At 41.2% G+C, this 25,780-nt stretch overlaps 2 protein-coding genes across 6 annotated transcripts in view; one reads left to right on the forward strand and one right to left on the reverse strand.

Moving 5' to 3' along the window:
- Positions 1-20,761, forward strand: part of b3glctb (beta 3-glucosyltransferase b) — a 40,164-nt gene extending 19,403 nt beyond the window's left edge. For 4 of the 5 annotated variants that reach the window (XM_069146240.1, XM_069146243.1, XM_069146242.1 and 1 more), the window contains one exon: positions 17,929-20,761. In XM_069146240.1, coding sequence (XP_069002341.1) covers positions 17,929-18,141 — 213 coding nt within the window. In that variant the 3' untranslated portion in view covers positions 18,142-20,761. Of the gene's footprint in view, positions 1-1,531; positions 2,456-17,928 lie in introns of those variants that run through there. The other variant, XM_069146241.1, reaches the window with a different exon arrangement.
- The window catches only part of rfc3 (replication factor C (activator 1) 3), a 197,519-nt gene that overhangs the window by 16,801 nt on the left and 154,938 nt on the right, over positions 1-25,780 (reverse strand). The gene's annotated exons all lie outside the window — the stretch shown is intronic.

The following is a 25,780-nucleotide window of genomic DNA, read 5'->3' on the forward strand; positions in this document are numbered from 1 at the left end:
ACAACCCCGGTTTTAGTGCTGTTTGTTGAATTACTGCAGGGCATCTGTGACGCACGAGCATACACCCAGATGTGCGCAGGGTCAGGTTGTTGCGGATTTTAGGGTTGTGTAACCATTGTTCCGTCATGTTGGAGGGCTTTTAATTTGAAAAGAATGCAGGAAGTGCTGAGTTTGTGTTGAGACGTAATGCAGTAACTTTAACAGGGCAAATGGCAGCGTAACAAAACGAGGCTTAATACACTCTAAATGTCAGTTTGATCACTTTGAGCATTGCATTTGTTTTTATTGTCTCTCTTGTGTGATATTTACTTTTGAGATGATTAAATCTTCTTAAATCATGTAAATTAATTTTTACCGGATCAAAAAACTTGTGAGCATTTTATTTTCTCACTTGGAGAGGAAAAAGTGTTGAAGCGTCATTCTGGTGCTCTCCGGCAGAACAACACCTATGCTCATAAGTTTCTTTCTGTAGCACATGCAAGAAAGTTACAACACAAGAAGAAGGATGTCATCCTTGTGACTTTTACATACAGTGCATCTGGAAAGTATTCACAGTGCTTCACTTTTTTCACATTTTGTTATGTTACAGCTTTATTCCAAAATGGATTAAAGTCATTTGTTTCCCCTCAAAATTCTACACACAATATCCCATAATGACAAAGTGAAAAAAGTTTGTTTAAAATTTTTGCAGATGTATTAAAAATAACGAACGGAAATATAACACATACATAAGTATTCATAGCCTTTGCTCAGTACATTGTTGAAGCACCTTTGGCAGAAATTACAGCCTTAAGTCTTTTTGAGTATGATGCTATAAGCTTGGCACACCTATTCTTGGGCAGTTTCTCCCATTCTTCTTTGCAGGACCTCTCAAGCTCCATCAGGTTGGATGGGGAGCGTCAGTGCACAGCCATTTCCAGATCTCTCCAGAGATGTTCAATCAGGTTCAAGTCTGGGCTCTGCCTGGGCCTCGCAAAGACATTCACAGAGTTGTCTCGAGGCCATTCCTTTGTTATCTTGGCTGTGTGCTTCGGGTCGTTGTCCTGTTGGAAGATGAACCTTCGCCTCAGTCTGAGGTCCAGAGCGCTCTGGAGAAGGTTTTCATCAAGGATGTTTTGAGGGAAAAAAATGAATTTAATCCATTTTGGAATAAAGCTGTAACATAACAAAATGTGGAAAAATGTAAGCGCTGTGAATACTTTCCGGATGCATTGTATTTTGTGTTCGTGTCTTTGCTGCCTTTAAAAATATGTCTCTCGCCCTGCTTACATGAAGACAAGCGCCTTGATAAGCCAAAAGTGCTCCAGGAGTTGATGGGAACCATGTCAGATGACTCTGCATGATGCTGTCGTCATGTTTGTCTTCTCTAAATGTCTCTATCACACTAAAATAAACCGATGTTCTACCCCAGAGCAACCGAAACATTTCTTGCAGCTGCAGGAATCGCCTAAAGATGTAAAACATGAGACAGTACTCAGACACATTTATTAACACGTCCACGCAGACAAACCACATGTTATTGATATTTTAGGCTCGACCGGATGACTACTCTGAGAAGTTGATATCCTTGCAGCAGGCCATCTCCTTCCACAAGCACTGGAACATAAATCCTGTGGCTGTGTACAAATACTGGCTGCAGGACGCGCAACCACGAGATGAACTGTAGAAACGTTGTGTGGCTACAGTAAATATACCGGAGACAAGCAAGGAATCCAAACTTGGACAAAGAACTGTAACCACTGGTCCACCGCTGTTAGATTTAGTGGCACTTAATGGTGAGGGTGCAAACAGCCAAACAGCCCTCACCTCAGATTCACGTGTAGGACAATCTACAGTGGCCTTGAAGCTTGAGAACAATGTTAATGGTCCTCTGTGGAGTCAGTGTCTGATTTACCTCTTCTGGGCTACCATAGAACCATGGTGGTGCAACATGGCGGCCTCCGTGGACAAGTACCGAATCCCTATGTAGATATGAAGGATGTAGGTAATGAAAACAGTTCTTAGTATCATGCTATTATATACTATTATGTCTAAACGTAAAAACAGCTGCCTTCCACCACCACTAAAGTACACTAAATAAATCTTATTAATCAGTTTATGAAACAAAATATGAATCAGTGTTTCCTCCATGTTGAGCAAACAGACTTCTAATACAGTATATATGAGTATACAGTATATATAGAGTATGTATAGTGTATATGTATATATTTTTAAACAAAATTTAAAACTGCTTTTAAAATTTGAGTATATATTTTTCTGACTTTGCTGGAAAAAAATGTTAAATAGAGTATGTGTGTAAGTGGGTCAGTCAGTTTGGGTGGTGGTGGCGTATATGGTTGTCAGATGGTCAGCTGACAAGCCTGCATTAAAATGCCATTTTGCAGCTGTTTTTTTTTTTAATATATATGAATGTTTGTATGTTTTCTACTCATTTGAAAATGAAGTATCCACTTTAACAAAACGTGTGTGTGTGTTTGTTTTTTTTTTCCTTTTTGCCACATAATAGTGACAAGGTTGTGTGAAGGAGGGGAGGGAACACGACAATCACAAAGTAAACAGAATTGTGTTGCAATTTTGGCAAATATTCACACCAAAAATTCATTTAACCTTAAAGACCATCATGGCTAAAATAAATTGAAAAAAAAATCCGTGCCCGACAAGCACCAACATTTTGATATACGTGTGGACCGAAGTGCTTTCTATTTTAAATGTTGATGATGATTAAAGTTGAAAAAAGACAGCGCCGTTGGTCACGCGCTTATTAGCACACAGTGGAGACCTCTTATTGATGATACAAGACACTCAGCTTTTCCTTCTCGCCACCTCATCCCGCGTGTCTTTCATTCCTCCTGCCTCGCCATCCTCATTCATGCCAGAATCCCCTGAAGTATCTTCGTGTCATGTCACTGTGACATCAGTTACTATAGCAACAGGGATATTGAAGGTTCTGGATAATGCCAGACGCTTACTGTCACAAATATATGTTCAGCATGCATTGTTATAGAACGAATGAATACTGCAGTCGCATTGTTCATAACAGTGAGGGATAATTAGGGACAGATATCTGTGTCACTGTGTCCCATAAATGTTTCTTTGGTCAGATAAAGCGCTTCAAAAATACTTTGAACAAGATAGAACTGATATTGTTCCTTTTTTTTTTTTTTAAAGTCTGCTTTTGTCTCCGTATCTCTGAAAATATGTATTTTCTATTTCATAGCAGGATTTACTGTAGCTGCGGGGATTTCTTTCAGTTGCTTGCATATCATTACACTTCACTTTGATGTGTAAATGTAACGGTACAATCTTCACAAAAATGGATCACAGTGTTCCCGTCGCAATTTCATTCGCACACATGCACAAACACCATCACCAGCAATGCAATAGGATCTCGTAAAACCCTCGAGTGCTTGCTCTCGCCCTGTCGCACACACACAGAGGACACACACAGCCCTGCTGTTCACAAACCAACTAGGCAGGAAGTTGTTGTCTGCAGCGGCATCGCTCAGGGTTGTAACTCCGTTTCTGTTTCTTCCAATTAACATGAATCAACTGTAAAATCTCTTTGATTCGGTAAACACTGGGGGCAGATTGTATTGGAGCATAAAGAGGGACATTCAAAAAGTCAACTTCTGTCATGAAATACAAAGTCAGTAAAGTTACATTCACTCCTTCTGATGAGTGTTCTGGTGGATATCAGGACTCAAAAGAGAGGTATGTTTGGAGGTGTGCCTAGTTTGATTGACGTGGTTGGTGACAGTTGCCCCCAAAATCCAAAAAAGTTCACAACCAGTGAGTGACGTCATGGTGTGTTTCCTCTTCGTTCAAACACAAAATGTCCATTTAACTAATCAGGTCACCTTTAAAACATGAATCGGAGTACAGATAAGAAAGTGTCAATTCAGTTTCCTGTGGTCTGCTGTACCTTGAAGGTTAGATGTCCTGCATCAGATGGCGCCTGACAGCAGCTTTTTTCAGGAACCTCTAAGGAACAGAACAACATCCTGGAACAGCACATTCAGAGGCTCTCCTCACCAGAAGTGTCAAGCAGCAGTGGATGCAGGCACCATTTTAAATGAAAAGTGCGCCAACCTTTATTCTCCATCCACATGGACAAACCTCTCCTACTGAGAAGGATTTGTCAGTTTCATCTCAAGCTCCTGTGCATGTTTAGATATGGAAGTTCTGAGTTGAAGTGAACTCCTCGATATACAACAGCCCATCCTTTGTTTTGTTTGGTATTATTTCCAGAATATGTGCAGCGCTCTATGACTTATAGCATATGTCAAGCATACCATAATGGATTTGTCCCACGTTTTCAAGCGGTTTTATTCTGTCTTCACCACAATCAGAGGACCAGCAGAGTCACTTGTCTGGCCTGGTTTGGGAGTAGAAGTCGGAAGGGTCTTATCAATCCATAGAAAGCTGCTTCAAAGACAGACGACATGTTTGTAACACTGAACAGTTTCAAAATCTGTTTCTTTACACTGCTGAAAGCTTTGATGTGTATCAGAGGAATGATTCATTGCATTCGAAGCACACACAGATCCCCTCAACGATATTAAACCACTGGTTGACTGATACCAGCGCACCACTTACTTGCTTCTCATCTCACTTTTATGACTGTGAGGCGCAGCTGCTGACAACAAATATGTGGGTCAGAATAGATAGAGCTGCATGCTGGGTAAAGCTCATCCAGTATTGCGTTGACTTTATATTGAACCAAATTGGATGAGTGCATTCTTTCCTCGCACAAACTCTTAAAACTCCATCTCCAAAATGTTGCCGAGGTTTTGAACCAACAGACATGAGCAGAAGCTCATGTACAGTATGGTGCCATACATGAACTGCAGTTTCTTGCACTTCTTTCTTCTTTTGAGGGGATCCTTCCAATTACTTTTTCGCAAAAGAAACACCCTCTCATTTGGACTGAGGCCTGATCTCAATCTTTTGTGTTTGAGTCACATTGTCCTAAGTCTGCATAAATATGAGTCAACAATTCAACTTCTTTGTTTGATTTTAAATCCAGTCTAAGGGAGTGTAAAACAACAAATGTATCACTGCCCCAAGTCTTCTTATTGTCTGTTTGAACTGTTTGAATATATCCAAGAATTTTAATGGGTGGATCTGCTGGTCCGTGCGCACGGAAATTTCTACATGTACATGCGCACAGGCTGCACATCCAATTTTGTGTCAAACTCTGGAAATTGGCAACGGAGACCCTTAAATTTATTTAGAAAGCCTTTGGCAATGAAGCAATGACACTGAAGAGGCGTTTTGAGTGACAGTTGTGTTTCCGATGGGCGGATGTCACTTTCCAAGACCGAAAAAGGCGCATCAGCTCAGGCGCCCGACCGGTTTTCTTTGACGTTCACGGGGCTGTGCTCTGTGAATTCGTCCCCCAGGGTCAGACTGTCAACACCAAGTTCTACTGTGAGGTGAATTGTCGTGCGATGGCACTTGAGTTCTTTAACATGATAATGCGCCCACTTACACTACATTGAAAACACAAGTTTTTCCACATGCAACAACGCGATCATGGCTCGCCACCACTCTTACACGCCAGGTTTGACTCCTTGCTGCTTCTTTCTGTTCCCCAATAATTTGTCACAAAATTTGATGTGTGCTCTCTGCTCACGTTTTAGGCGGGAAAAGAATTCTCACAAAAGCACGTGTAACTCAGGGGCTGATTAGTAGCTGAGTAGGCTACTTACTCATCTTCCCTGTTCTCCAGGCAAGTCACAATGCTGCGCTGTGTTCACATGAAACAGGAACAGGCTCGGAACTTTTTGATAAACCCTCGTATTACGTTTGCAAAACATAAAAAAAACAAAAAAAACCATCTGAAGTGCTAAATCATGTTTCCTCGAGGCTTGTCAGAAGGTAAAATTTCAGGTATAAGTATTTGAAGCAGAAGACGCTGAACTCCAGGAATACGCTGAACCACGGACTGATATTAGACAAAGTATTAAAGAGTGGACATTGCTCTCACCAATTTATTTCATGAAAAGAACAGGTGGGCCTGTTGTGCACTCGTTGTGTATCCGCAAAGTCTTTCAGATCAGCATTATCACAAAAGCTGCTGTGGGGCTTTTCTGTTGTTTCTCTGATACCCACTGATATCAGAGAATAAAGTCTCATCAGTCAGGGATGAGTGTCACGTCTGAAGTATTTCATTCTGGCTGAGCTTTCTACTCCCCTTCATGCCCCGCATGGAGCTGCTGCTCTCCAATCAGATTTCTTGGTACGTTATGTTTCTGTGGGCACAAAGACGACCCCGGTGGTATTGTGCAAATGTAACTGAAGTCCGTGCTGTACTGTTTATTTGCTATTCCGCTTTGGCTTTGACAATGTTATAGTTGTGCTGCCGCTCATGTTTTGTTTCAGCTGCCAACAAACGCTCTCAGAAGGCTTGTTTGAGGAATAAATCAAGCTCACACTGCAGTCCCCTGTCAGTTATTAATCTCGTCCACAGTTCAACTATTCAAATATTGAATATGTACTGACAGAATTAACAAGCCATGTATTTAGTCCATGTGTCTTGTGTCATCGTGTCTTTGTCAATGTGGCTGCTGACACTGCCGGCTATTTCACTGCTGTTTTTTAAATTTGATCTTTTTTGGTCAATGTCATGCTGTCTGCTAATTTCTGTCATCCCTCTCCGTGGAATATTTGCATTGCTAATTGCGCTGAGCTTGTTTGTCCTGCTTGCTTTTTAGCTCATGCATTATGATGCTTTCATGCTGGTGAATTACAAAGCGGTGAAAAATTAATTCTCATGTTTGAGAATTTGCGAATCAGTTTAACGGTCCTGAACCTGCTTCCTGGCATATTTCCTCCAGGTTGTTTTCCTACTTTTGTAGGGACATTCCGGTACAGAGCTCATCTACATACATATTTCCCAGTAGTACTGACTTTATGAGCAGCCCAACATGTGTTTTATCTAAGAAGGTGCTCACATTTTCTTCACTCCGGCAACGTGTTATTTGAGGGTTAAGACTTGGTTTTTGGGTTAGAGTTAGGTTGAGGGTAGAGTAAAGGTGTGTGTGTCTGGCCCAGTAGTGATTTAGAAAGACTTAAACAATGCTGCGTTGCGGGCAATGACAAACACGTTTGATGGATGAAATGACCCTGACAACTCCATGAATGGATAGATGTTCAGTATCCACATGTGCTCAGCCTTTCTAAATACTTTTGTTTAAGTGGTTTACTGCTTTCCTGATCTCTCCAACTATGGCCCTCTCTATCAGTCAGGAATGTATCACCAGTATAGAAACTCAAAGACATACTGTCCTCTAAAACTAACCAGTCTCGGCAACAACTGCGGAACAAATACAACCTAATCTGAGCAATTTCTCTGCTACATATTATCATGAGACTCCTAATTCGGTTCAAAATGCCACATTATGTTCTGATTACTCATGCACACGAAGTGGTTATATGCATCCTAATTATGCACACGTATTGGTCACTAAAATCATTCAAGGTGCTTTAATTTAGAAAACGTTCATTAAGTATTTGACTTGTGTACTCTGTGTGTTTTTACACATATGTGCCTGCATATGTTTATGATTATATTCAGTTTACAGTGAAATTATTGGGAAAAAAGTACAGTTAATAGATATCAAAATGCATAAATCAAAACTAGGTGTTACATTGCATTTAGCTGACGCTTTTATCCAAAGCGCCTTACAACATACCGACGGTACACCATCGGAAGCAATTTAGGGTTCAGTGTCTTGCTCAAGGACGCTTGGGCATGTGGGCGGGGGGAGCTGGGGACCGAGCTACCAACCTTCCAATTAGTGTGCAACCCACTCTACCGACTGAGCTACAGCCTCCCTCCCAGGGCCACAGAGAGACTGACGGAAACAAAGACCATTCACACCTAAGGGCAATTTCTAGAACCACCAATTAAACTGAGGTGCATGTTTTTGGATGTTGGGAGGAAGCCGGAGCACCCGGAGAGAACCCACGCGGGCACAGGGAGAACATGCAAACTCCGCACGGAAAGGCTCAGGACCGGATTCGAACCCTGAACCGTTTTGCAGTGAGGCGACAATGCTAACCACTGCACCACTGTGCCACCCTTAGATACAATTACAGATCAAATCAAAATGGCAGCATGTGTAAATTGTTGAATGATTAAAGTAAATTAGGCTAACATTACTTCCACTTATTTTTTTAATGTATCCATTACCTTGACATTTCCAGTGTTTCAGTGTATTGAACATGGAATTTGATGGAATATGATGTAATACAAATAACAGATGTTCTAAGTGAGCATGAAATCCTCATTATAATGAAATGTTAACAAAACAAAATACCATATAAGGTCAGAAAGTTCATTCTGTAACATACAGCGCTTCTCTTTGCTCTGTGCATGGTAGTTTGGAGAGAATAAAGGGTTTTACAGGCCAGATGGAGGGGTATGGTGTTAGATATGTCTCATAATTCTCAAATGCACACAGAAACACCAAAGCGAGCAGCTTGTCAATGACGGCTGGACGAGGAGATGGATTATCAGTAAAAAAAATATTCTCTCGCAACGGAAGTTGTTACATTTAAAACCCTCAAAATTGTATTTCAAGGATGGAGAGAATAAGTACTGCGTCAACAGTGAGTTGTTTGATCAGGTAGGACCTTGTGAAATTTGAAAACCTTTCAAAACAAGAACATTTTTTTATTTGTTCCCTCTGCTCCTTTCTCTCCCTTGTACAGTTCATGAAAAACACTCATTGCTTTTCGGCTTGCCCCTGTCTTCTTTTTCTACCACGTCCTTCTTTCTCCACCTTTAAAGTGTGCTATTCAGTTGTTTTTTTTTTTGTTTTTTTTTTTATTAATTTGCTTCCATGTTTATCCCCTTATCCCATAATTATCATTTCTGTTAGTTATGCTCAAGGAAAAAGTTCAGTATAAACATCAAGTCAAGTTTTAAGATTCATGGCAATACTGATGGCTAATGGGGGCCTAAATGCAATTTACATAATCAATTCAGATGATCTCCATAAAGTAAAGCATGCAGAATCATAAAATATATTGTAATCAGCCACTTATTCAACCAAATCACATCTAACAAACTGCCTCCAAAAGAAATAAATACAAAGTGGTTTATAGCTCAGTGATCAATATGGAAACCAGGGCTTAAATATGGCCATTTTATGTAATGGTAAACATATGGTAAAAGGCAAAACAGACAATGAACAATTTAAATTGTTTGAATTGACATTCAAAAATCATTCTGGTACCACTTAAGGCTAAATGAGGGGAAATTAAACACGGTCCTCGGCTCTAAAATTCACCTTTAAATGCAGTAACTAACAAGTGTTATGCAGACAATTTTGCCAGAATATGTGTCACACACTCTGCTGCAAAACTGTTAAGTTTCCCTTCCATATCCTCTGTTTCATTAGCTATAACACGTCCGTTGGTTAAAGTATGCAGTATATTCAGTGAAAATGTATTCATAACTGTTAAACCACAATCACCACATCTAAATCTTCACTGCATCATCCTGGTAGACAGACCCAGGAAGTAACGTAACCCCTCCTCTCGAAAACAAGCGGAAAAAAAAAAAAAATCCAACAACGGCTATGCTCACTTTTGCAATGTTAAATGCCTTAGACTAATGCCAGTAGCGTTAGCATGTGGTGTGAGGGAAACGCGGCTTGCAAAATTGTGATTCTGTGCTCGTGAACTATGAACGCAACCGTGTAAAGGTCAAGTGATGTTACTCTGACGCCATATATTTCTGTACAGGAGAGATTTAAAGAAAGCTTAGCTGTATAATTGTTTATTTTGTTGGTTTTATTCACTTGTGGAGTTGTCACGGAGCTTCATCGATTCACTGTTGAAATTACTGTGTGCTTCGTGGGAAAAGATATTGGACTGATGAATGTCGTCTTAAACCTTGAATCAAGGTCATTTCCGGTTGTGAAGACCAACAACTTTAAGTTAGGAGTTTTTCAATTAATTCAGTACCGAACTTGAGCTTTGCACAACAGAGATGGTCGACAATGAGATTTGAACCAGAGGTTATTTTAGCAACTGCTGACGTTCACGCTAAGGGTAGCAGCGAAACGAGACCTGTGTGTTAACTATGTGTGAATGTAACTGTTCATGAATGTGGGATCTGTCTGTAGGTCAGGTTTTTGGTAATGACGGATTTGATGCAAGTCCGGGTGCTCAGGAAGAAAATCCAGCGACAGAGAAGATGTTCCAATTAACTGGATGGCGAGCCGACCTACGAGTCCTCGAGGAGGATCGTTCAGACTAACAACTATTTGAGAGTGGACTTCCCTTCTTCACTTCACGGTGTGGTAGGATGGACAAAAACACAAACATGGATCGAGCCAGCAATCAATCAGCTAATTGACAATCACAGACTGGAGCCAGAGACATTTATTAGTTTTAGTTGTGCGCACTTTATTATCTTAGTTTGTTATTTTTTTTTATTATTTTTTGAGGGGGTGGGGGGGGGGGGCATTTTGCCATTTGTTGTTTAACCATCTGTTAATACAGTTGTTAATACAGTTCATGAAAAGTTCATTCATAGTTCTTTCTGATACTGGTCCACATCACCTTTCTAATCTTGAAACGTAACCAGGGTTACACATTTCTGTGTAAATAAAATGAGCTGATGAAGTGATGACATTTTATATCCAAAAGGTCAAAGGTCAGCTTCACTATGACATCTTAACGCTCTGCAACGCCCCAGTCTGAGGTCCAGAGCGTTCTGGAGAAGGTTTTCATCAAGGATGTCTCTGTACATTGCTGCATTCATCTTTCCCTCCATCCTGACTAGTCTCCCAGTTCCTGCCGCTGAAAAACATCCCCACAGCATGATGCTGCCACCACCATGCTTCACCGTAGAGATGGTGTTGGCCAGGTGATGAGTGGTGCCTGGTTTCCTCCAAACATGACGCTTGGCATTCAGGCCAAAGAGTTCAATCTTTGTTTCATCAGACCAGAGAATTTAGTTTCTCATGGTCTGACAGTCCTTCAGGTGCCTTTTGGTAAACTCCAGGTGGGCTGTCATGTGCCTTTTACTGAGGAGTGGCTTCCGTCTGGCCACTCTACCATACAGGCCTGCTTGGTGGAGTGCTGCAGAGATGGTTGTCCTTCAGGGAGGTTCTCCTCTCTTCACAGAGCAACGTTGGAGCTCTGTCAGAGTGACCATCGGGTTCTTGGTCACCTCCCTGACTAAGGCCCTTCTCCCCCGATCGCTCAGTTTGGCCGGGCGGCCGACTCTAGGAAGAGTCCTGGTGGTTCCAAACTTCTTCCATTTACGGATGATGGAGGCCACTGTGCTCATTGGGACCTTCAATGCTGCAGACATTTTTCTGTACCCTTCCCCAGATCTGTGCCTCGATACAATCCTGTCTCGGAGGTCTACAGACAATTCTTTGGACTTCATGGCTTGGTTTGTGCTCTGACATGCACTGTCCACTGTGGGACCTTATATAGACGGTGTGTGTCTTTCCAAATCATGTCCAATCAACTGAATTTACCAGGTGGACTCCAATCAAAAGTTGTAGAAACATCTCAAGGATGATCAGTGGAAACAGGATGCACCTGAGCTCAATTTTGAGTGTAATGGCAAAGACTGTGAATACTTATGTACATGTGATTTTTTCATTTTTGATTTTTAATAGATTTGCAAAAATTTCAAAAAAAAAGTATTTCACGTTGTCATTATGGGGTATTGTGTGTAGAATTTTGAGGGAAAAAATGAATTTAATCCATTTTGGAATAAGGCTGTAATATAACAAAATGTGGAAAAAGTGAAGCGCTGTGAATATTTTCCGGATGCACTGTAGATATACTTTATTGATCCCAGGAGGGGACACTTTTTCATTACAGCAGCATAGGAAGATACAGCAAAAGCAATAAAAAAAAAATATTACTTGAATAACCATAGTGCTTTCGCACTTTCAGTGCTCGGGCCCTAATTACAGAATAAAAATAGAGGTAGTAAAAGTATAAATAATGTAAAAATGCACAGTATAAACGAATAAAATAGAATTAAATTAAATTAAATTAAACAACAGTGTTAATGGTGAAGGACAGATTTGGCCAGAGGGGTGGTCAGGATTATTCAATATAGATAACAGTTTCTTCAGCGTCCTCCTCTCCACCACCTTATCCAGACTGTCCAGTTGACAGCCAATTATGGAGCCGGCCTTCTTAACCAGTTTGTTAAGTCTGTTGGTGTCGCCGGCTCCAATGCTGCTCCCCCAGCAGACTACGGAGAAGTACAATGCACTGGCCACAACAGACTGGTAGAACATCTCCAACATCTTGCTGCACACATTGAAGGATCGAAGTTTCCTCAAGAAAAAGAGTCGACTCATCCCCTTCTTGTAGACAGCGTTGAGGTTGGTCTTCCAGTTCAGTCTGTTGTCGATGGAGGCACACAGGGACTTGTACTTCTCCACCATGTCCACATCCTCAGCGGTCGTGAAGCTGTTGTCTTCCTCCTGAAGTCGACCACCATCTCTCTGGTCTTGGCCACGTTCAGGAGCAGGTGATTTCCACCAGCCCACTCCACTCACTCACCGAGGACATTATGACCATATTGCACATTTGGTGAAATCCTGAATTGGTCAGACTAATCTTGGGTGTCCACTTTGTAACTGTGCTGATTGTTTAGGTCGTCTGTGTTATCGGGTTATTTATGTGTGTGAAGCTTTGCAGCAACATCCATATTTAAACATGCTTAGCCGGCTTTATTGGGCAAGCATGTGAACCTAGCATGTGACAGTTACAGCTGTTTTTATTACCGAGGCATAACCAGAGGTATATGGGCATATTAAAAAAGGGAGAACAAGTTTTGTATAAGCTATACAGTCTGACACGCTTCAGTCAGTAGCACAGCACAGCTTTCAGCGTTGCCAGGGGAAGCACCCACCCAGAGAACTGCAGCTCCCATAAATATGTCCAACAAGATTTTATCATCCTCTTTTAAAAACTAGGAACATATCTTCGGTAGCGCCAGCACCATTGCAGTCAATATTTTATGGCACAAAAAGTAAAGAGAATTCAGTTAGAATTTTATTACACAGCACCTGAAAGAATAATAAGGTTGTCAAAAAGTGTCTTACACACCAGTGAAGGATAAAAATCAAAACAAACTGCAAAATGTTAAGATAAAGAGGTAAATGTTACACTGTATGTGTGAGGAGGTGTTGATTTCTCTTGCCTTTGCTCATTTTTTTCAGCCTATATAGTGCCTATATAGTGGAGCTGTGTTTTATTCTTTGTCAAAAAGCTGGCTTTACTGCAGGCTCATGATCACAGTATCAGACCAACATGTCCCTCATTCCTTATTTGTAATCATCCCCCCTCAGTGTAATTAGTGCTCTTTGTTGCAGTACCTTGTACTTTTGGTTAATTTGGTTGCAATCTGCAACCAAATAAACATCCCTCGCCTCACCCTCCCCTTCAAAGACATCACAGACACGATGCCAGATGATGAGCTCTCTGGTGAGAGTAATCGCATCATGTTGGTGGAATACCTGGGTCAAATTATTCTGCAGCCACCGCTGTAAAAACAGGTGTCAGAATGAGATTCTGAAAACAGGATTTATGTGCTCATCACACCCAGTGTGTATACACGTGCAGGCGCACCCGCACACCCATTTCCAACCTGTTAATGTGTACCACTTGGTACACATCACCACTTGGCAGCGGTAGAATTGGAATCGATGCCACCGGAGGGAATAGCGAGCTCACCTTGAAGCCACAGAGAAGTGAAATGTTGAAATATTCGGTTTTAAGTTGTCGAAAAATACAAATTGCAGACCTTATGAGAAACACTGTCTTTTAGATTTTGAGGATTGTCAATTGCAGAGCAACCTCTGAGTAAAGCCAAAATGGACATTTTCAATTCGTACACTGTTTGTCAAATAAACCATACCTAAAGGAGCAGTGTGGAGGTTTAGCGGCATCAAGCCATGAGGTTGCAGATTGCAACCAAATGAACATCCCTCGCCTCACCCTTCCCTTCCACGCGTGTAAGAGAATTTATGGTGGCAACAAAACTTGCAAAAAAAAGCCCTTTCTAGCGTCTATGATTGGTTTGTCCAAGCGGCAACCGTAAGTGATGACACCCATTGCTTTGTGAACTGCCATTCTCAAGCTTCGAGTTTGGATTTTTTTGGCCATCACCATCTTGCTATTTTGGAGTCAGAAGTGACCATATTTGGACGAGCTGAGAAGGATTGAGTGATGATTTTGATTCGATCCAATTGAGAACCCGAGAACACTTTGTCACCCACTTATAGCGGAAACCTGACTGCACCACTGCTCAGACACGCCCCCAGAAATGGCGCTTTTTGCGGCCGAATATCTTATTAATGATGGGATTATTTATCAGATGGAGCACCATAGCACTAATAAGGAGTGACCTTAGTGAATGACACCATAATAAAACAAATTATTTATTTTATATTTCACGAGAGAAGTTGAATGGGAGTTTATGGTGCCAGAGGCTTTTTGGAGCCTAATACCGAGTAGCACTCGGTGGTATTGCACTTTAAGGCACTTCTGCATCGGCCTCACTTTTCAGACCCAGAAGCTACATCCACAAAAAGCACATAGACTAATGCTCTTTTGTTATTGTTGCCCTTTGGACAAACTCAACAATGACGTAGGAGGAATCACTTGGCTAAAGTGGCTATAGTTCAGGCAGACAGCTTAGAGCTTTTGATCTACTAAAAACTGCTTCCACCTCTGACTGAATGACCTCTGAATGACATTACTGTTTTGGGCTGCTCTGCTGTTGATTCAAATAGAGAAGCCCACAATGTATTGCAAACTATAGTACAAAACCGTAATATTGTCCTCAGTTTTTTGAGATAGGTTTTGTTCGGTGTGCTCCATTTGAAACGTAGAATTTTGCTGAAGCTTCCTCTCTTGGGATTTGATCTTTTTCTTGTTTTTGCGCCTCAATACAGTGTCTTGAACATGCTTGTCTTGTCATTATTAGATTTTTATGGGTACTGGCAAATATATAGGTTAATAATAAAATGAGTATGCTGTCAGCAACATCACTTCTGACTAACATTGTTTTATTGGCTTACAAGGTGTGGTGGAAATCGGGAAATGATGAGTCTGAGTCAAAATTTGTCTTTAAGGTCCTTTAGTCAAAGCTTTCTCCAGAAAGATTCAGACAATAAAGAGTACAGAGAGTCTGACCCAGAGTGCAGAGTGGTCTTGTAATTTAAAGAGGTAGGGAGGAGACAGCACTTTGATCAAAGCAGCTTTGAGTGATGGCAGACTCAGAAGGGTACTGTCAGCTCCCCCACAATCAAAAGAGACAAAGGAGTGCTTGTTAGATATAGTTAGGCTTATGTTTGTATAGGGACACGGGTAGTTACAGTTGTTCCCCTACAAAGGTTTGCAGGTTTTTTTGTAAGGATTAAATTAAAATTGCGAAATAGTAGTAAAAGTGTAACTGCTTTACTTCATTGAGAAACAAATGAGGAGACGTATTTAAGAAAGGATCAATGGACACCACAGACAAAATTCAATCTGTGGCATTGTATCAATTCTGTGAAAGGTTTTCTGTTACCTTTGCATTTTCTCCTAAACTCCACTCCTCCTTCACAGAGCTCTTAGGAGCTGAGGTGCTTGGTATTACCTGGATATAATCTAAACTTTTTTTTATCAGTCTGAAAATGTGATTTCATTTCAACACTTCCTGACACTGGGAATTGTTGAGAACATGTCCCTCATTGTCTGTCCCTCAAAATTAACAATCCAGAACTTTTAGATGAAAAAATAATACAGTGAGAGATCCATCAAGGGTGAAACACAATTTGGTCTATTGACTAAAGTTTTACAAGACTAAAATCCAATTTAGCCTCACTATATTTGAGGGAGGGGCATGCCGCAGTGGTTAGCATTGTCGCCTCACAGCCCTTAGGTCTTAATGAGAGTGTGAATAGTGTTTGTTTCCATCTGTCTCTATGTGTTAGCCCTGGGACTGGCGACCTGTCCAAAGGGTACCCTGCCTTTGCCCAAAAGGGAGCTGGGCTAGGCTCCAGCCCCTGCGTGACCCTGTTCAGGATAAAGCGGGTATTGATAATGGATGGATATTTAAGGGACATGACTCTTACTTGTTTTCATCTGTAGAAACTCTTTCCTCAGTCATCTTCCTGGACATTAGAACCAATTCTTAAATTGACAGGGTAGAATTTGTATTATTTTCCTGTCTGGCGCCCAATTATTATTCTGATTACTCTGGTGATAAAACTATGCGACACATGGGCCCAGAAGTTTCTGAGTTAAGTGTATTGGAGTGCATCAGTTATTCAACTTCCTCATCCTTGTAAGTAATTCTATCTCCTGATCAGGGAGAGCGTCAGGGCTGTCCCACTGTTAGCACACATAGTACTGGTGAAATGCTTTGTTGTTTTTGTTGGATTTAATTCTCACTAAGACTTTCAGCTGCACCACCTACTGACATACCCTGAGTCCTGTCTTGAGGTGGAAAGTGCAATTACTTACTGCATTTCTGCACTCCACTTAAGTTTTTCCATGATCTGATTCTTTATAATTCCACTCTATTTCACAGGGGAAAATTTACTTTTTATTCCACGATAATTACCTGACATATTTTGTGAAATTGTGTTTATTACAGATTAAAAAAATCTAAACACCCGTGTTAAATTTTGCCTATGTTGTAAATAGCTTGCAAACTAATTCCCCCAAATGTGATAGATATAAGAACAGTCCAAGATCACCAAACAACAGTTTTAAACTGAATACACTCTGAATTCTATTATCAAAACAATGAAGCAGCACTTGGCTGCAACTAATCATTATTTTCTTGATCTATTAATGTTGATTATTTTCTTGGTTAATCATTTTGTCCATAAAATTTCAGACAATAGTTTAAAACTTCCCACAGCCTGAGGTTGTAAGGGTGTTTGGTCTGTCCAACACCCCAAAACATTCAGCTGAGAAGCATCAGATCTTCACATTTGAGAAGCTGGAACCTGAAAATATTTGGCATTTTTGCTTGAAACAAACAACTAAGATTAATATCAGATCATTAAAATGGATGCAGAGTACCATTTTGCCAATTGACTAATTGATTAACTGAATAATATTTGCAGCTCTACAGCACAGTGATATTTATCAGTGTGGGTCAAGTTAATTTATGTGCTTGTACCTGCAACCTGTTTGTACGCAGCTTGTTTTGTAACCTAAGATTATTTCCTCCACCAAGGAGGTTATGTTTTCGGTTGGGTTTATTTGTTTGTTTGTCTGTTTGTCAGTAGGATTACAAGAAAACTAACAGTCCGATTTTCATGAAAGTTCCCAGACATTTGTAACGTGATCCAAGAAAGGAATCCGTTAAACTTTTGAGCACATCTGAATCACGGGGGATGGATTAAATTATTTTTCACTTTCATTAACATTGCAAAATTGGTGGTTTTGTAGGGGAGAGCTGGACATTTTTTATTTGTAACATCACTAAAGTTGTAAACAAAGTCCTACAGATTTTGGTAACAACTGTTTTGTTACTTGTTGGTGATGTTATAGTACAAGCTTTTCATATTTACATATGTACATTAAAATGTATGGTAAATTTTATCAACCACAAAAGACTTTTCGCCCTAACAGAGGTTTGCACTCTGTGCCCTTCTACTTTTTAATGTAACTAAATCAATCTGTGATCCACAATGTAACTATTATTGAACAAAAAAAATTTCATTAATTCCTAAAGGACACCTGCTCCATCCAGAAAGTGTAAAACATTTTAATATTCATAACCAGCTCTCCAACTCAGTGTTTTCCAATACTTTCAGCTCTTTCTTGAGAAGTTTGAATTCAAGTGAGACAAAAAAAAAAATCCATTCTCATTTCTATCAAAGCAGAGATGTTTGAGAGTAAAAACTTCTTCGTAATTGTGTTTCACAGGTTCTCCTGAGCGCTGTGCTGGACCTGCCTGTGACATTTCAAATGGGACCAGAAAAATGTTGCCCTTGTAATAACCCATGTCATGTGAACAAGAGAGAACCGGGAGTTCCTAATAAAATGTCAGTCTGCTCTACAGATGTAATAAGTCTACACTATCTTTCTGTGTTTCTCTCCCACGTATGTTTCTCTTTTACTGTGTCACCTTTGCTTTAGTCTCACAACTATTTTCCAAGTTTGGTATTATAATGCATCCAATTCCACATGCCAGCCCCTGGTGAAAGATTAAACAGTGAACCACAAATATTAAACCCAGTTCACACGTACAGTAGATGGCAATATGTGAACCTTGCTAAAGGCCATTTAATTTATTGCGCAGCTTAGTTTTGGAGTTCTCTAAATCATATTAAACGTTATTGAATTATCTAACGGAGTCCCGAGCCAAAATGTATCCCACATGAGAAATCTCTACAGGAGTAACAGCTGCTGTTTGTTCATAAAGTCAGCCAAGAAGATGGAAAATCCAAGTAAAGTAGAGTGTTTTTCAGGAAAGAATTACTGTCTAAATACAACTGACAAATACATCAACCCTGTACACACACTGTATTCTACTATAGCGCCAGTGTTACACTATCAAGATAATCAAATAATCAAAATTGTTAACAAGTAAGTGTAGGATAGAGCGGGAGATTGAGAGGCGGATCGATGCTATCTCAGCTGTAAAGCAACCGTTGTACCGGACCCTTTTGGTGACAAAGGAGCTGGGAGGCAAAGCTTCTGAGTTACCAGTCATCTATGTTCTGACCCTCACAGATGGTCATGAGTGTTGGGTAGCGACCGAAAGAATAGGATTGCGGATACAATACGCTAAAATGGGTGGCCGGGCTCTGCCTTCGACAGGGTAAAGCGCTGCGACATCTGGGGTGAGCTCAGAGTTGAGCTGCTGCTCCATCGCCTTTGAAGGAACCAGTGGAGATGCTTCAGGCATCTAATTAGGATGCCTCCATTGGAGGTTGTCGAGGGACCTCCAACTGGTAGGAGACCCCGGTGTAGATGCTGAACAGGCTGGATGGATTATATATCTAACTTGGCTTGGATACACCTTTTGATCCCCCAAGAGGATCTAGAAAGTTTTTCAGGGATGTCTGGGCTTCACCTGCTGTCACTGTGACCAAACTGGGATAAGCAGCAGATTGGATGGATGGATGGATATGATAAGACAAAGATTGTGAAGTAAACACATTTGGACCTGATAATGACCCGAGATGAGAAGTTATTATACTTGAGGGGGACCATATCCATCCAATCTATCCTAGAGTTGTTGAGATATTTCATTAAACCCAATAGTGACAACCACATGGTGGCACAAGAAGAAAAGTCAGGAGCTCATCAAAGGCCTCAGGATTCATCTATAAATATCCATATACCATGAATATCTGCACAAACTGCCATGGCAATAGAGGGAGTAGTTGCTAATGTATTTCACTTTGGACCAAAGTGATAGCCCAGACTAGCATCGCCATTCATAGAACCACGAACACATCTACCATGGCTACAGCAGTGCCACTGCTACAAACATTGGATTTGTGCTGAAACTCCTGTTGTAACAGTATTTGGCCACAGTTATTGTGTGTAGAGTTACAAGAATATCTTTGCTGTTCTTGGGCCATTCTCATTTGGGTTATTTTGAGCTAGTTAAACTCTAGTTTTACAGTGTGTGATGCATGGCTTGCTTCAGATATTTCCACAGTAACATTTCAATAAAGAAGCTACCTGCTCCAAAGAAGTTTGGCGAATTAGATCAAAATACCCAAACAACCTGCTTAGTGACCAAGAAGCTTGAAAAACAGAGTCATCATTCCTGCATCCAAAAAGCTGAAGCTGAGGTGAACCAATATCAGTTTTATACCATTCTCTGACAGTAATGTGGATGTCGGAGGTGCAGATCCAGCCAGATGTTTAAACTGGTAAGTGTCACTTTCAGGGGGATCAAAGTTTTGTAATGTGCAAATTTCCAATGTGCCTTAAAATAAATGAATGGAAACTCGCCCACAGCCTCTGGCATGTAGCTGCCCACTGTGAATTTAGCATGTGTGAGATACACACATTTGTTTGAGCTTATTAACTACATTTTGCTATTTTCTGAAACTGCAGATACAGACAAGAAGACATTTTCAAAATACACAGACATGCTGCTCGCTAGCGACGTGTCTATGCTTAAAAAAAACAAACTTTCCTCCGTGGAGTTGCGTCCAAGCCAGATTTAAGCAGAAAACTGTCGCTGTTTTGTTTTTTTGCCATTGATTTATTTGTTCATTCTGATTGTTGAACTGCTATTATCCACTCTGATGCCTCTTCAGATTAGCCACCCCACCACTTGCTGCATCACCTGATCTTCTCCATCCCTCTGCTCACCTGTCTACTCTGCTAATCAGTCCCTCCATATTTATACCTCGGCTCACCGCTCCACTGCTTGTTGATTGTCTTGGTGCTTCGTGCCGTTTCTTCATACTGTGCTTGTCCTTCCTTTTTGGAAGTTTTTGCTATGTATTGCTGTAGAAAATGCCTGCAGTTATGCCAACAAGAATCTACGTGATTATGTGTACACCACAAATAAAATTAGTCCCTTTGTAAATTCCATTGAGAGGTGACACTGCTGTGCATTTTATCAGAAAAAAACAGCGTTACTTTTGACACCTGCAATTAAAAGGGATGACTCATTTGGAAAATGTGTCGCATCTGATTTTTGCAATTTTCGCACACTTTATACAGTCAGAGACCCTCGTAAGAATGAAGTAATGCTGGGGAGTATGAATTTAACGAGCAACTGGAAAGAAAGGAGGACATTAGTAGGTTTTTAATTTTTTTTCATGTGAATGTCTTTACGCAACAACATAACAACATACTGTCAGCTTGAATGTGACTGAAGTTTGGAAAGGGCTGTTGATTTATCTAATTTTTTTTGCAAATTCTTTGCAGTAACTGAGAGGAAACTGTTTCTTTTGGCCAGGTCATAACAGCCCGAAAGCTGAGAGGATTTTCATGCCGCTGCTGTTGAGAGGACCTTTAGCACAGTAGAGTGACATTTTCCACTCCAAACCACAACTAGAATTACGACCTCATGGTTGTATGCCTCTGCCAACCAGTCAAGTTTCGGTTTGGATCCATCCTTGTCCAGACTCGTATAATACTGTTTACGTAGTGAAGATTTTGAAGGGATTTGGCCAGTAAAGCTGATTCTGAGACAACAAAGCTATAGCCATAACAGTAGTCGATGCTTCAAATATTGATGTTGCTGCAATGAAGCTACAAATTATAAAACGTGGATGCTTCACAAACATCTTTAACCCAACAACAGGGAAAATTTACACAAAATGTACACCCAAAATGAATGTCAACAACCCATAAATGTTCAAATGTGAACTGTAGTCACAGTCTTTCCATCCGTTCTTCAGTTTTATGTTGACCAGAAAAGTGTTTGTGCAGAACATTATGATGTCACAGTGAAGTCAGGATTCCTGTCTGCTCCTCTGTTTTGTCCCCAATCACCTCTCCTCATGTTTTCTGTCATTCCCCTGTCTGTTTGTTATTGTTTCCGCATGTGTTCTGTGCCCTCCTCTCCTTGCCTCCTGTCACCTCCCATGGCCACGCCCCTCACCGGTCTCAGCAGCTGCTACCACTCCCCAAATCACCACCTGCAGGTGGCTCATTTCCCTGATCACCTCCCCGGACTATATGTACCCTGCCCCTGCAGTCATCTGGTTGTCGGTCCATACTGCGAGTTCCTGCTAGTCACCGCAAGGACTGCCAGTCACCCGTCCGTCACCCGTCCGTCACCCGTCAGTTCCCGTTGCTCCTGCTCCTGCTCCAGTACAGGTACCCTGTTTCTGCTTCCAGTCCGTGCTCCCAATCTTGGCTGATTGCTGAAGCTAAGCAGCGTCAGGTCTGGTTAGTACTTGGATGGGAGACCACCTGGGAATACCAGGTGCTGCAGAACTACCAGTCGGAGCCAGTGAGTCTGACTGTCCGTCCGTCCCTGCTCCAGTACCGGACAACGCTTCTACCAGCTGTCCCGTCCGCTGTCTTACCAGCTGTCCCGACAGCTTCGCTTTCCCGGTGCGAGTCGGTTGAGTTGCCCTCCTGACTCGGGAGGAAATAGACTGTCCTGTCCGCTGTCCTGCCAGCTTCGTCTCCCCGGTGCGAGTCGGTTGAGTTGCCCTCCCGACTTGGGAGGAAATAGACTCTGGAGGTACCACTTGTTTCAATATAGACTGTGTTTGAACTTATACCCGAGTCTGTGTGCCTGCGTTTGGGTCCTGTTACACCCCATATCATAACAGAATGGACCGATCAAATATGGACCCAGCGGCCACAGACTCGGGTCCGAAATACATGTCGTTATTTCAGTTTACCAGTCAGGCCCACCAGAACTCACCCGTTCCCATCGAACCCAGGACAGGTTTGAGGGAACCCACCTGGCCTTCTGGGACCACCCCAGGAGGAGGCGATGCCGGGGTCACCGGTCCTCCTGTCTTGCTACGCCCCTGGTCTCTGGATTTTGTAGCCGTCAGTCGCCACGAGCAAGCCTACAGTCCCGTCAGTCGCCACTACAGACTCTCTACCCATGCAGCCACCGCCGGTCTCTGGCAATGCGTCCGGAGCGGTTCCCCAAGCCATTCCTGCCCTGTGGGTGTCCCCCGGAGAGGTTCCCGGAGCCCGTCCTCTCCCGTGGCCGTCCTCCGGAGCGGTCACCCCAGTCCGTCCTGGCCCGTGGCCGTCCGCCGGAGCGGTCACCCCAGTCTGTCCTTCCCCATGCCCGGCCTCCGTCCACCTAGGTTTCCTTACTCGTGTCTTGTGTTGTTGTGGTCCTCCATCCGTCCTCCCACCCGGTCCAGTCTGGTCGCCGAGAGGCTCCCTTTAAGGGGGGGTAAACTGGTCTTGTCTAAAACAATTCTTTCATTTGACAATAACATTACTGTAGCTATAATTTTGCCTGCCTTTTAAATGGCGTGTATCTACATTTCTTTCCCACTGCAGTTGCTTTCTCTTGCTGTGACTGTTTCCTCTGATACAGAACTGAGACCGCATCTTTCCAAGTGCTTTAGGTCCCTGAGCATAAGCATAAAGTATTTATTATTGCTGTGGCTGCAACAAGTACATACTATAGTGCAAGTGAATGTTGTAGGAAAAACAAACGCCATCCTGTATTTTGTCAGTGAATGTTACTGGAACATGAGATACAGTGCTGGAAACAATTGATAATTTATCCCTGAACATATTTGCTGTTTTTATGTAATTATGAGCAGATGGGGTTTGACTGCTAGTAGGAGGAGGAATGAACGTTTGCTTTGAGAGTTTAAAGGAAATGAAAGGGTTTATCTTGCAGCACCTATAAAATAAGTTGAACGGCTGTAAAATGTATTTCACAGTGGACCACTTAGGACCAGTTTTAAATGCATGGAGAAAAAAATAGAGTAAAACCTATGCAAAGAAAAAAGCTATTTTGTGGACAGTCTGAGAAAATGTTTTTTGGGTGTATGCACTGGGTTTACAAGTTTCTATATATTAAACTGTATAGTTTCCATGCTCGGTGTAGCATCCATATCCCATAAAAAATTGGTTCTCTAACTGACTATGTTTTTAGTTTAGTGGAAGAGAAAGTTATGAAATTGTAGTTTCAACCCTTTTAACAGCACAAAAAAAAACCTTTGGAAAGATGTCCATTAGCCAAAAGCTTTTTAGTAGTTCCAGTGGTTGTTAATATCCTTTGGCCTCAAAGAGTGCATTAGCAATCTCCAGGAACAATAACAGTCTTTAGCTTGTCCTGTAAATAAAGTGTGTGTGCATCTGTCAACGGTAGGAGTGCAAATTCCTCTTTTCTGTTTTTTGGACACTAGCTGTGGAAATTGCAATGAAGACTCGTAGACACCTGCCCTCTGGGAAAACTATGCATGCTCTGTAAGATTAATTTTATATTCTCACCTCTGAGCCTCAGACGTTATCATTGGATGAAGGTGCTCTGAGAATTAGATTCCCACAGTCAAGTCCCAGTTTGTGGTAGCTGTATTTAATTTTTAGGTGAAGTTTGTTTTCAACACAGTATTGTGATAAAAAGTGAATCTTAGTTTAACTTTTATTTGTTCGATAAAACTGATGTTTTTATTTTTGTGAGTCCTTCCAAATGTAATCCAGTGCAGATAGTGAGGAGTGATCCCTGGTGAAGTTAATTTGGCTGCTTTTTCTCCATGTTAATTCTGGGTGTGTAGCGGGAGCCTTTTGTTGTGGCTCTGGTCTCTTCAGTGCTACTGAGCCATCTGACGCCTTTGCTAACACTGATCAAATGCTGTGTGTTTTCTAATGAAGGAATTCCACCCACCTACTTTTCAGACAATTGGCAGAGTGGCACATGTATTACAAATTCAACATTAATAAATGTGATAAATATATTGAGGTGCGAGGGAAACTAAAGCTAAATTTGTATTTTTATCTGGCCTTTTACCAACAAGTTGAAGTACAAAGTCCTTCATTTAGTCTGTTGTGGCCAGTGCATTGTACTTCGCTGTGGTCTGCTGGGGGAGCAGCATTGGAGCCGGTGACACCAACAGGCTTAACAAACTGGTTAAGAAGGCCGCCTCCATCATCGGCTGCAAACTGGATAGTCTGGAAAAGGTGGTGGAGAGGAGGACGCTGAACAAACTATTGTTCATATTGGATAATCCTGACCACCCTCTCCACCACCTGCTGCAGGGACAGTGGAGCACTTTCTCCAAAAGACTCCTCCAGCTCTGCTGTCACAAGGACAGATACAGGAGATCATTCCTGCCGACCGCAATAAGACTGTACAATAACTCACCGCTGACAAAATACATCACACAACAATAATACTGTTGACTGTGTTTCTTGGTTGTTTGTATATTTGTTGTTGCATTTTATATTTTTACTGCTATTTTATTGCTTTCTATTATTATCTATTGCTTCCTGTATGCTGCTGTAGCGAAAAAATTTCCCCTCGGGAATTAATAAAGTAACTACCTAACCTGACCTAACCTTTACAAGTGAGTGTTTTTTTTTATTTTTTTATTTTCTGGGATATGCTTTAGATCTAAAGTTGTTAAGTTTCAACTCACTGCTGCAACCGTGTTTTTTTCAAAGCCCAATTATGGCGATTATGTTTGTACTGTGATAATCAGTAGAAAAAAACTGTTAGAAGTAACAGTGCTGCATTTACAGTGCATAACTATATTTGCCTCAATATACGCTTAAATTCCCAAATGAGTACTATTATGCAAAGGACCCTCTTTAAGAATACCGTATATTATTCTATTAGTCACCGATACATTAATGTGTAAGCAACACTAATGTTGAAACTGGTAAAAGTTTAACCACACTGCTGGGTAACTTGATATTTAATATTACACAATGTAATAGTTGATTATATTAATTTGGATCCGCAAGTAATGAGTACTTAGCAGTTTAAGACACTAAAAAAGTACAGTATTTGTTTTCAAAATATAGAGGGGTAGAAGTATAAAGTAACAGCACTTGAGTAAATGTACAGTGGTGCATAGATACATTATTCCATATTTCTGGATAAATATGAGCTAAAACATCAGATTCTCACAAAAGTCCTTGAAATAGATAGAGAACCCAATTAAAAAAAATTGGAACAAAATATACTTGCTCATTTATTGATTGAAGAAAATGATCAAACACGACATATGTGTGACAAAAGGATATGAACCTCTGGGATTAGCAGTTAATTTGAAGGTTACGTAAAAGTCAAATTTTTTTCACTAAATGGGATGATAATCGTGTGAGTGGTTGCCCTGTTTTATTTAAAGAACTGGGATTTATC

This window comes from Embiotoca jacksoni, unplaced genomic scaffold (assembly GCF_022577435.1).
Source record: "Embiotoca jacksoni isolate LCO1_2020_lvr unplaced genomic scaffold, fEmbJac1.0.p SCAF_13, whole genome shotgun sequence".
Taxonomy (NCBI): domain Eukaryota; kingdom Metazoa; phylum Chordata; class Actinopteri; family Embiotocidae; genus Embiotoca; species Embiotoca jacksoni.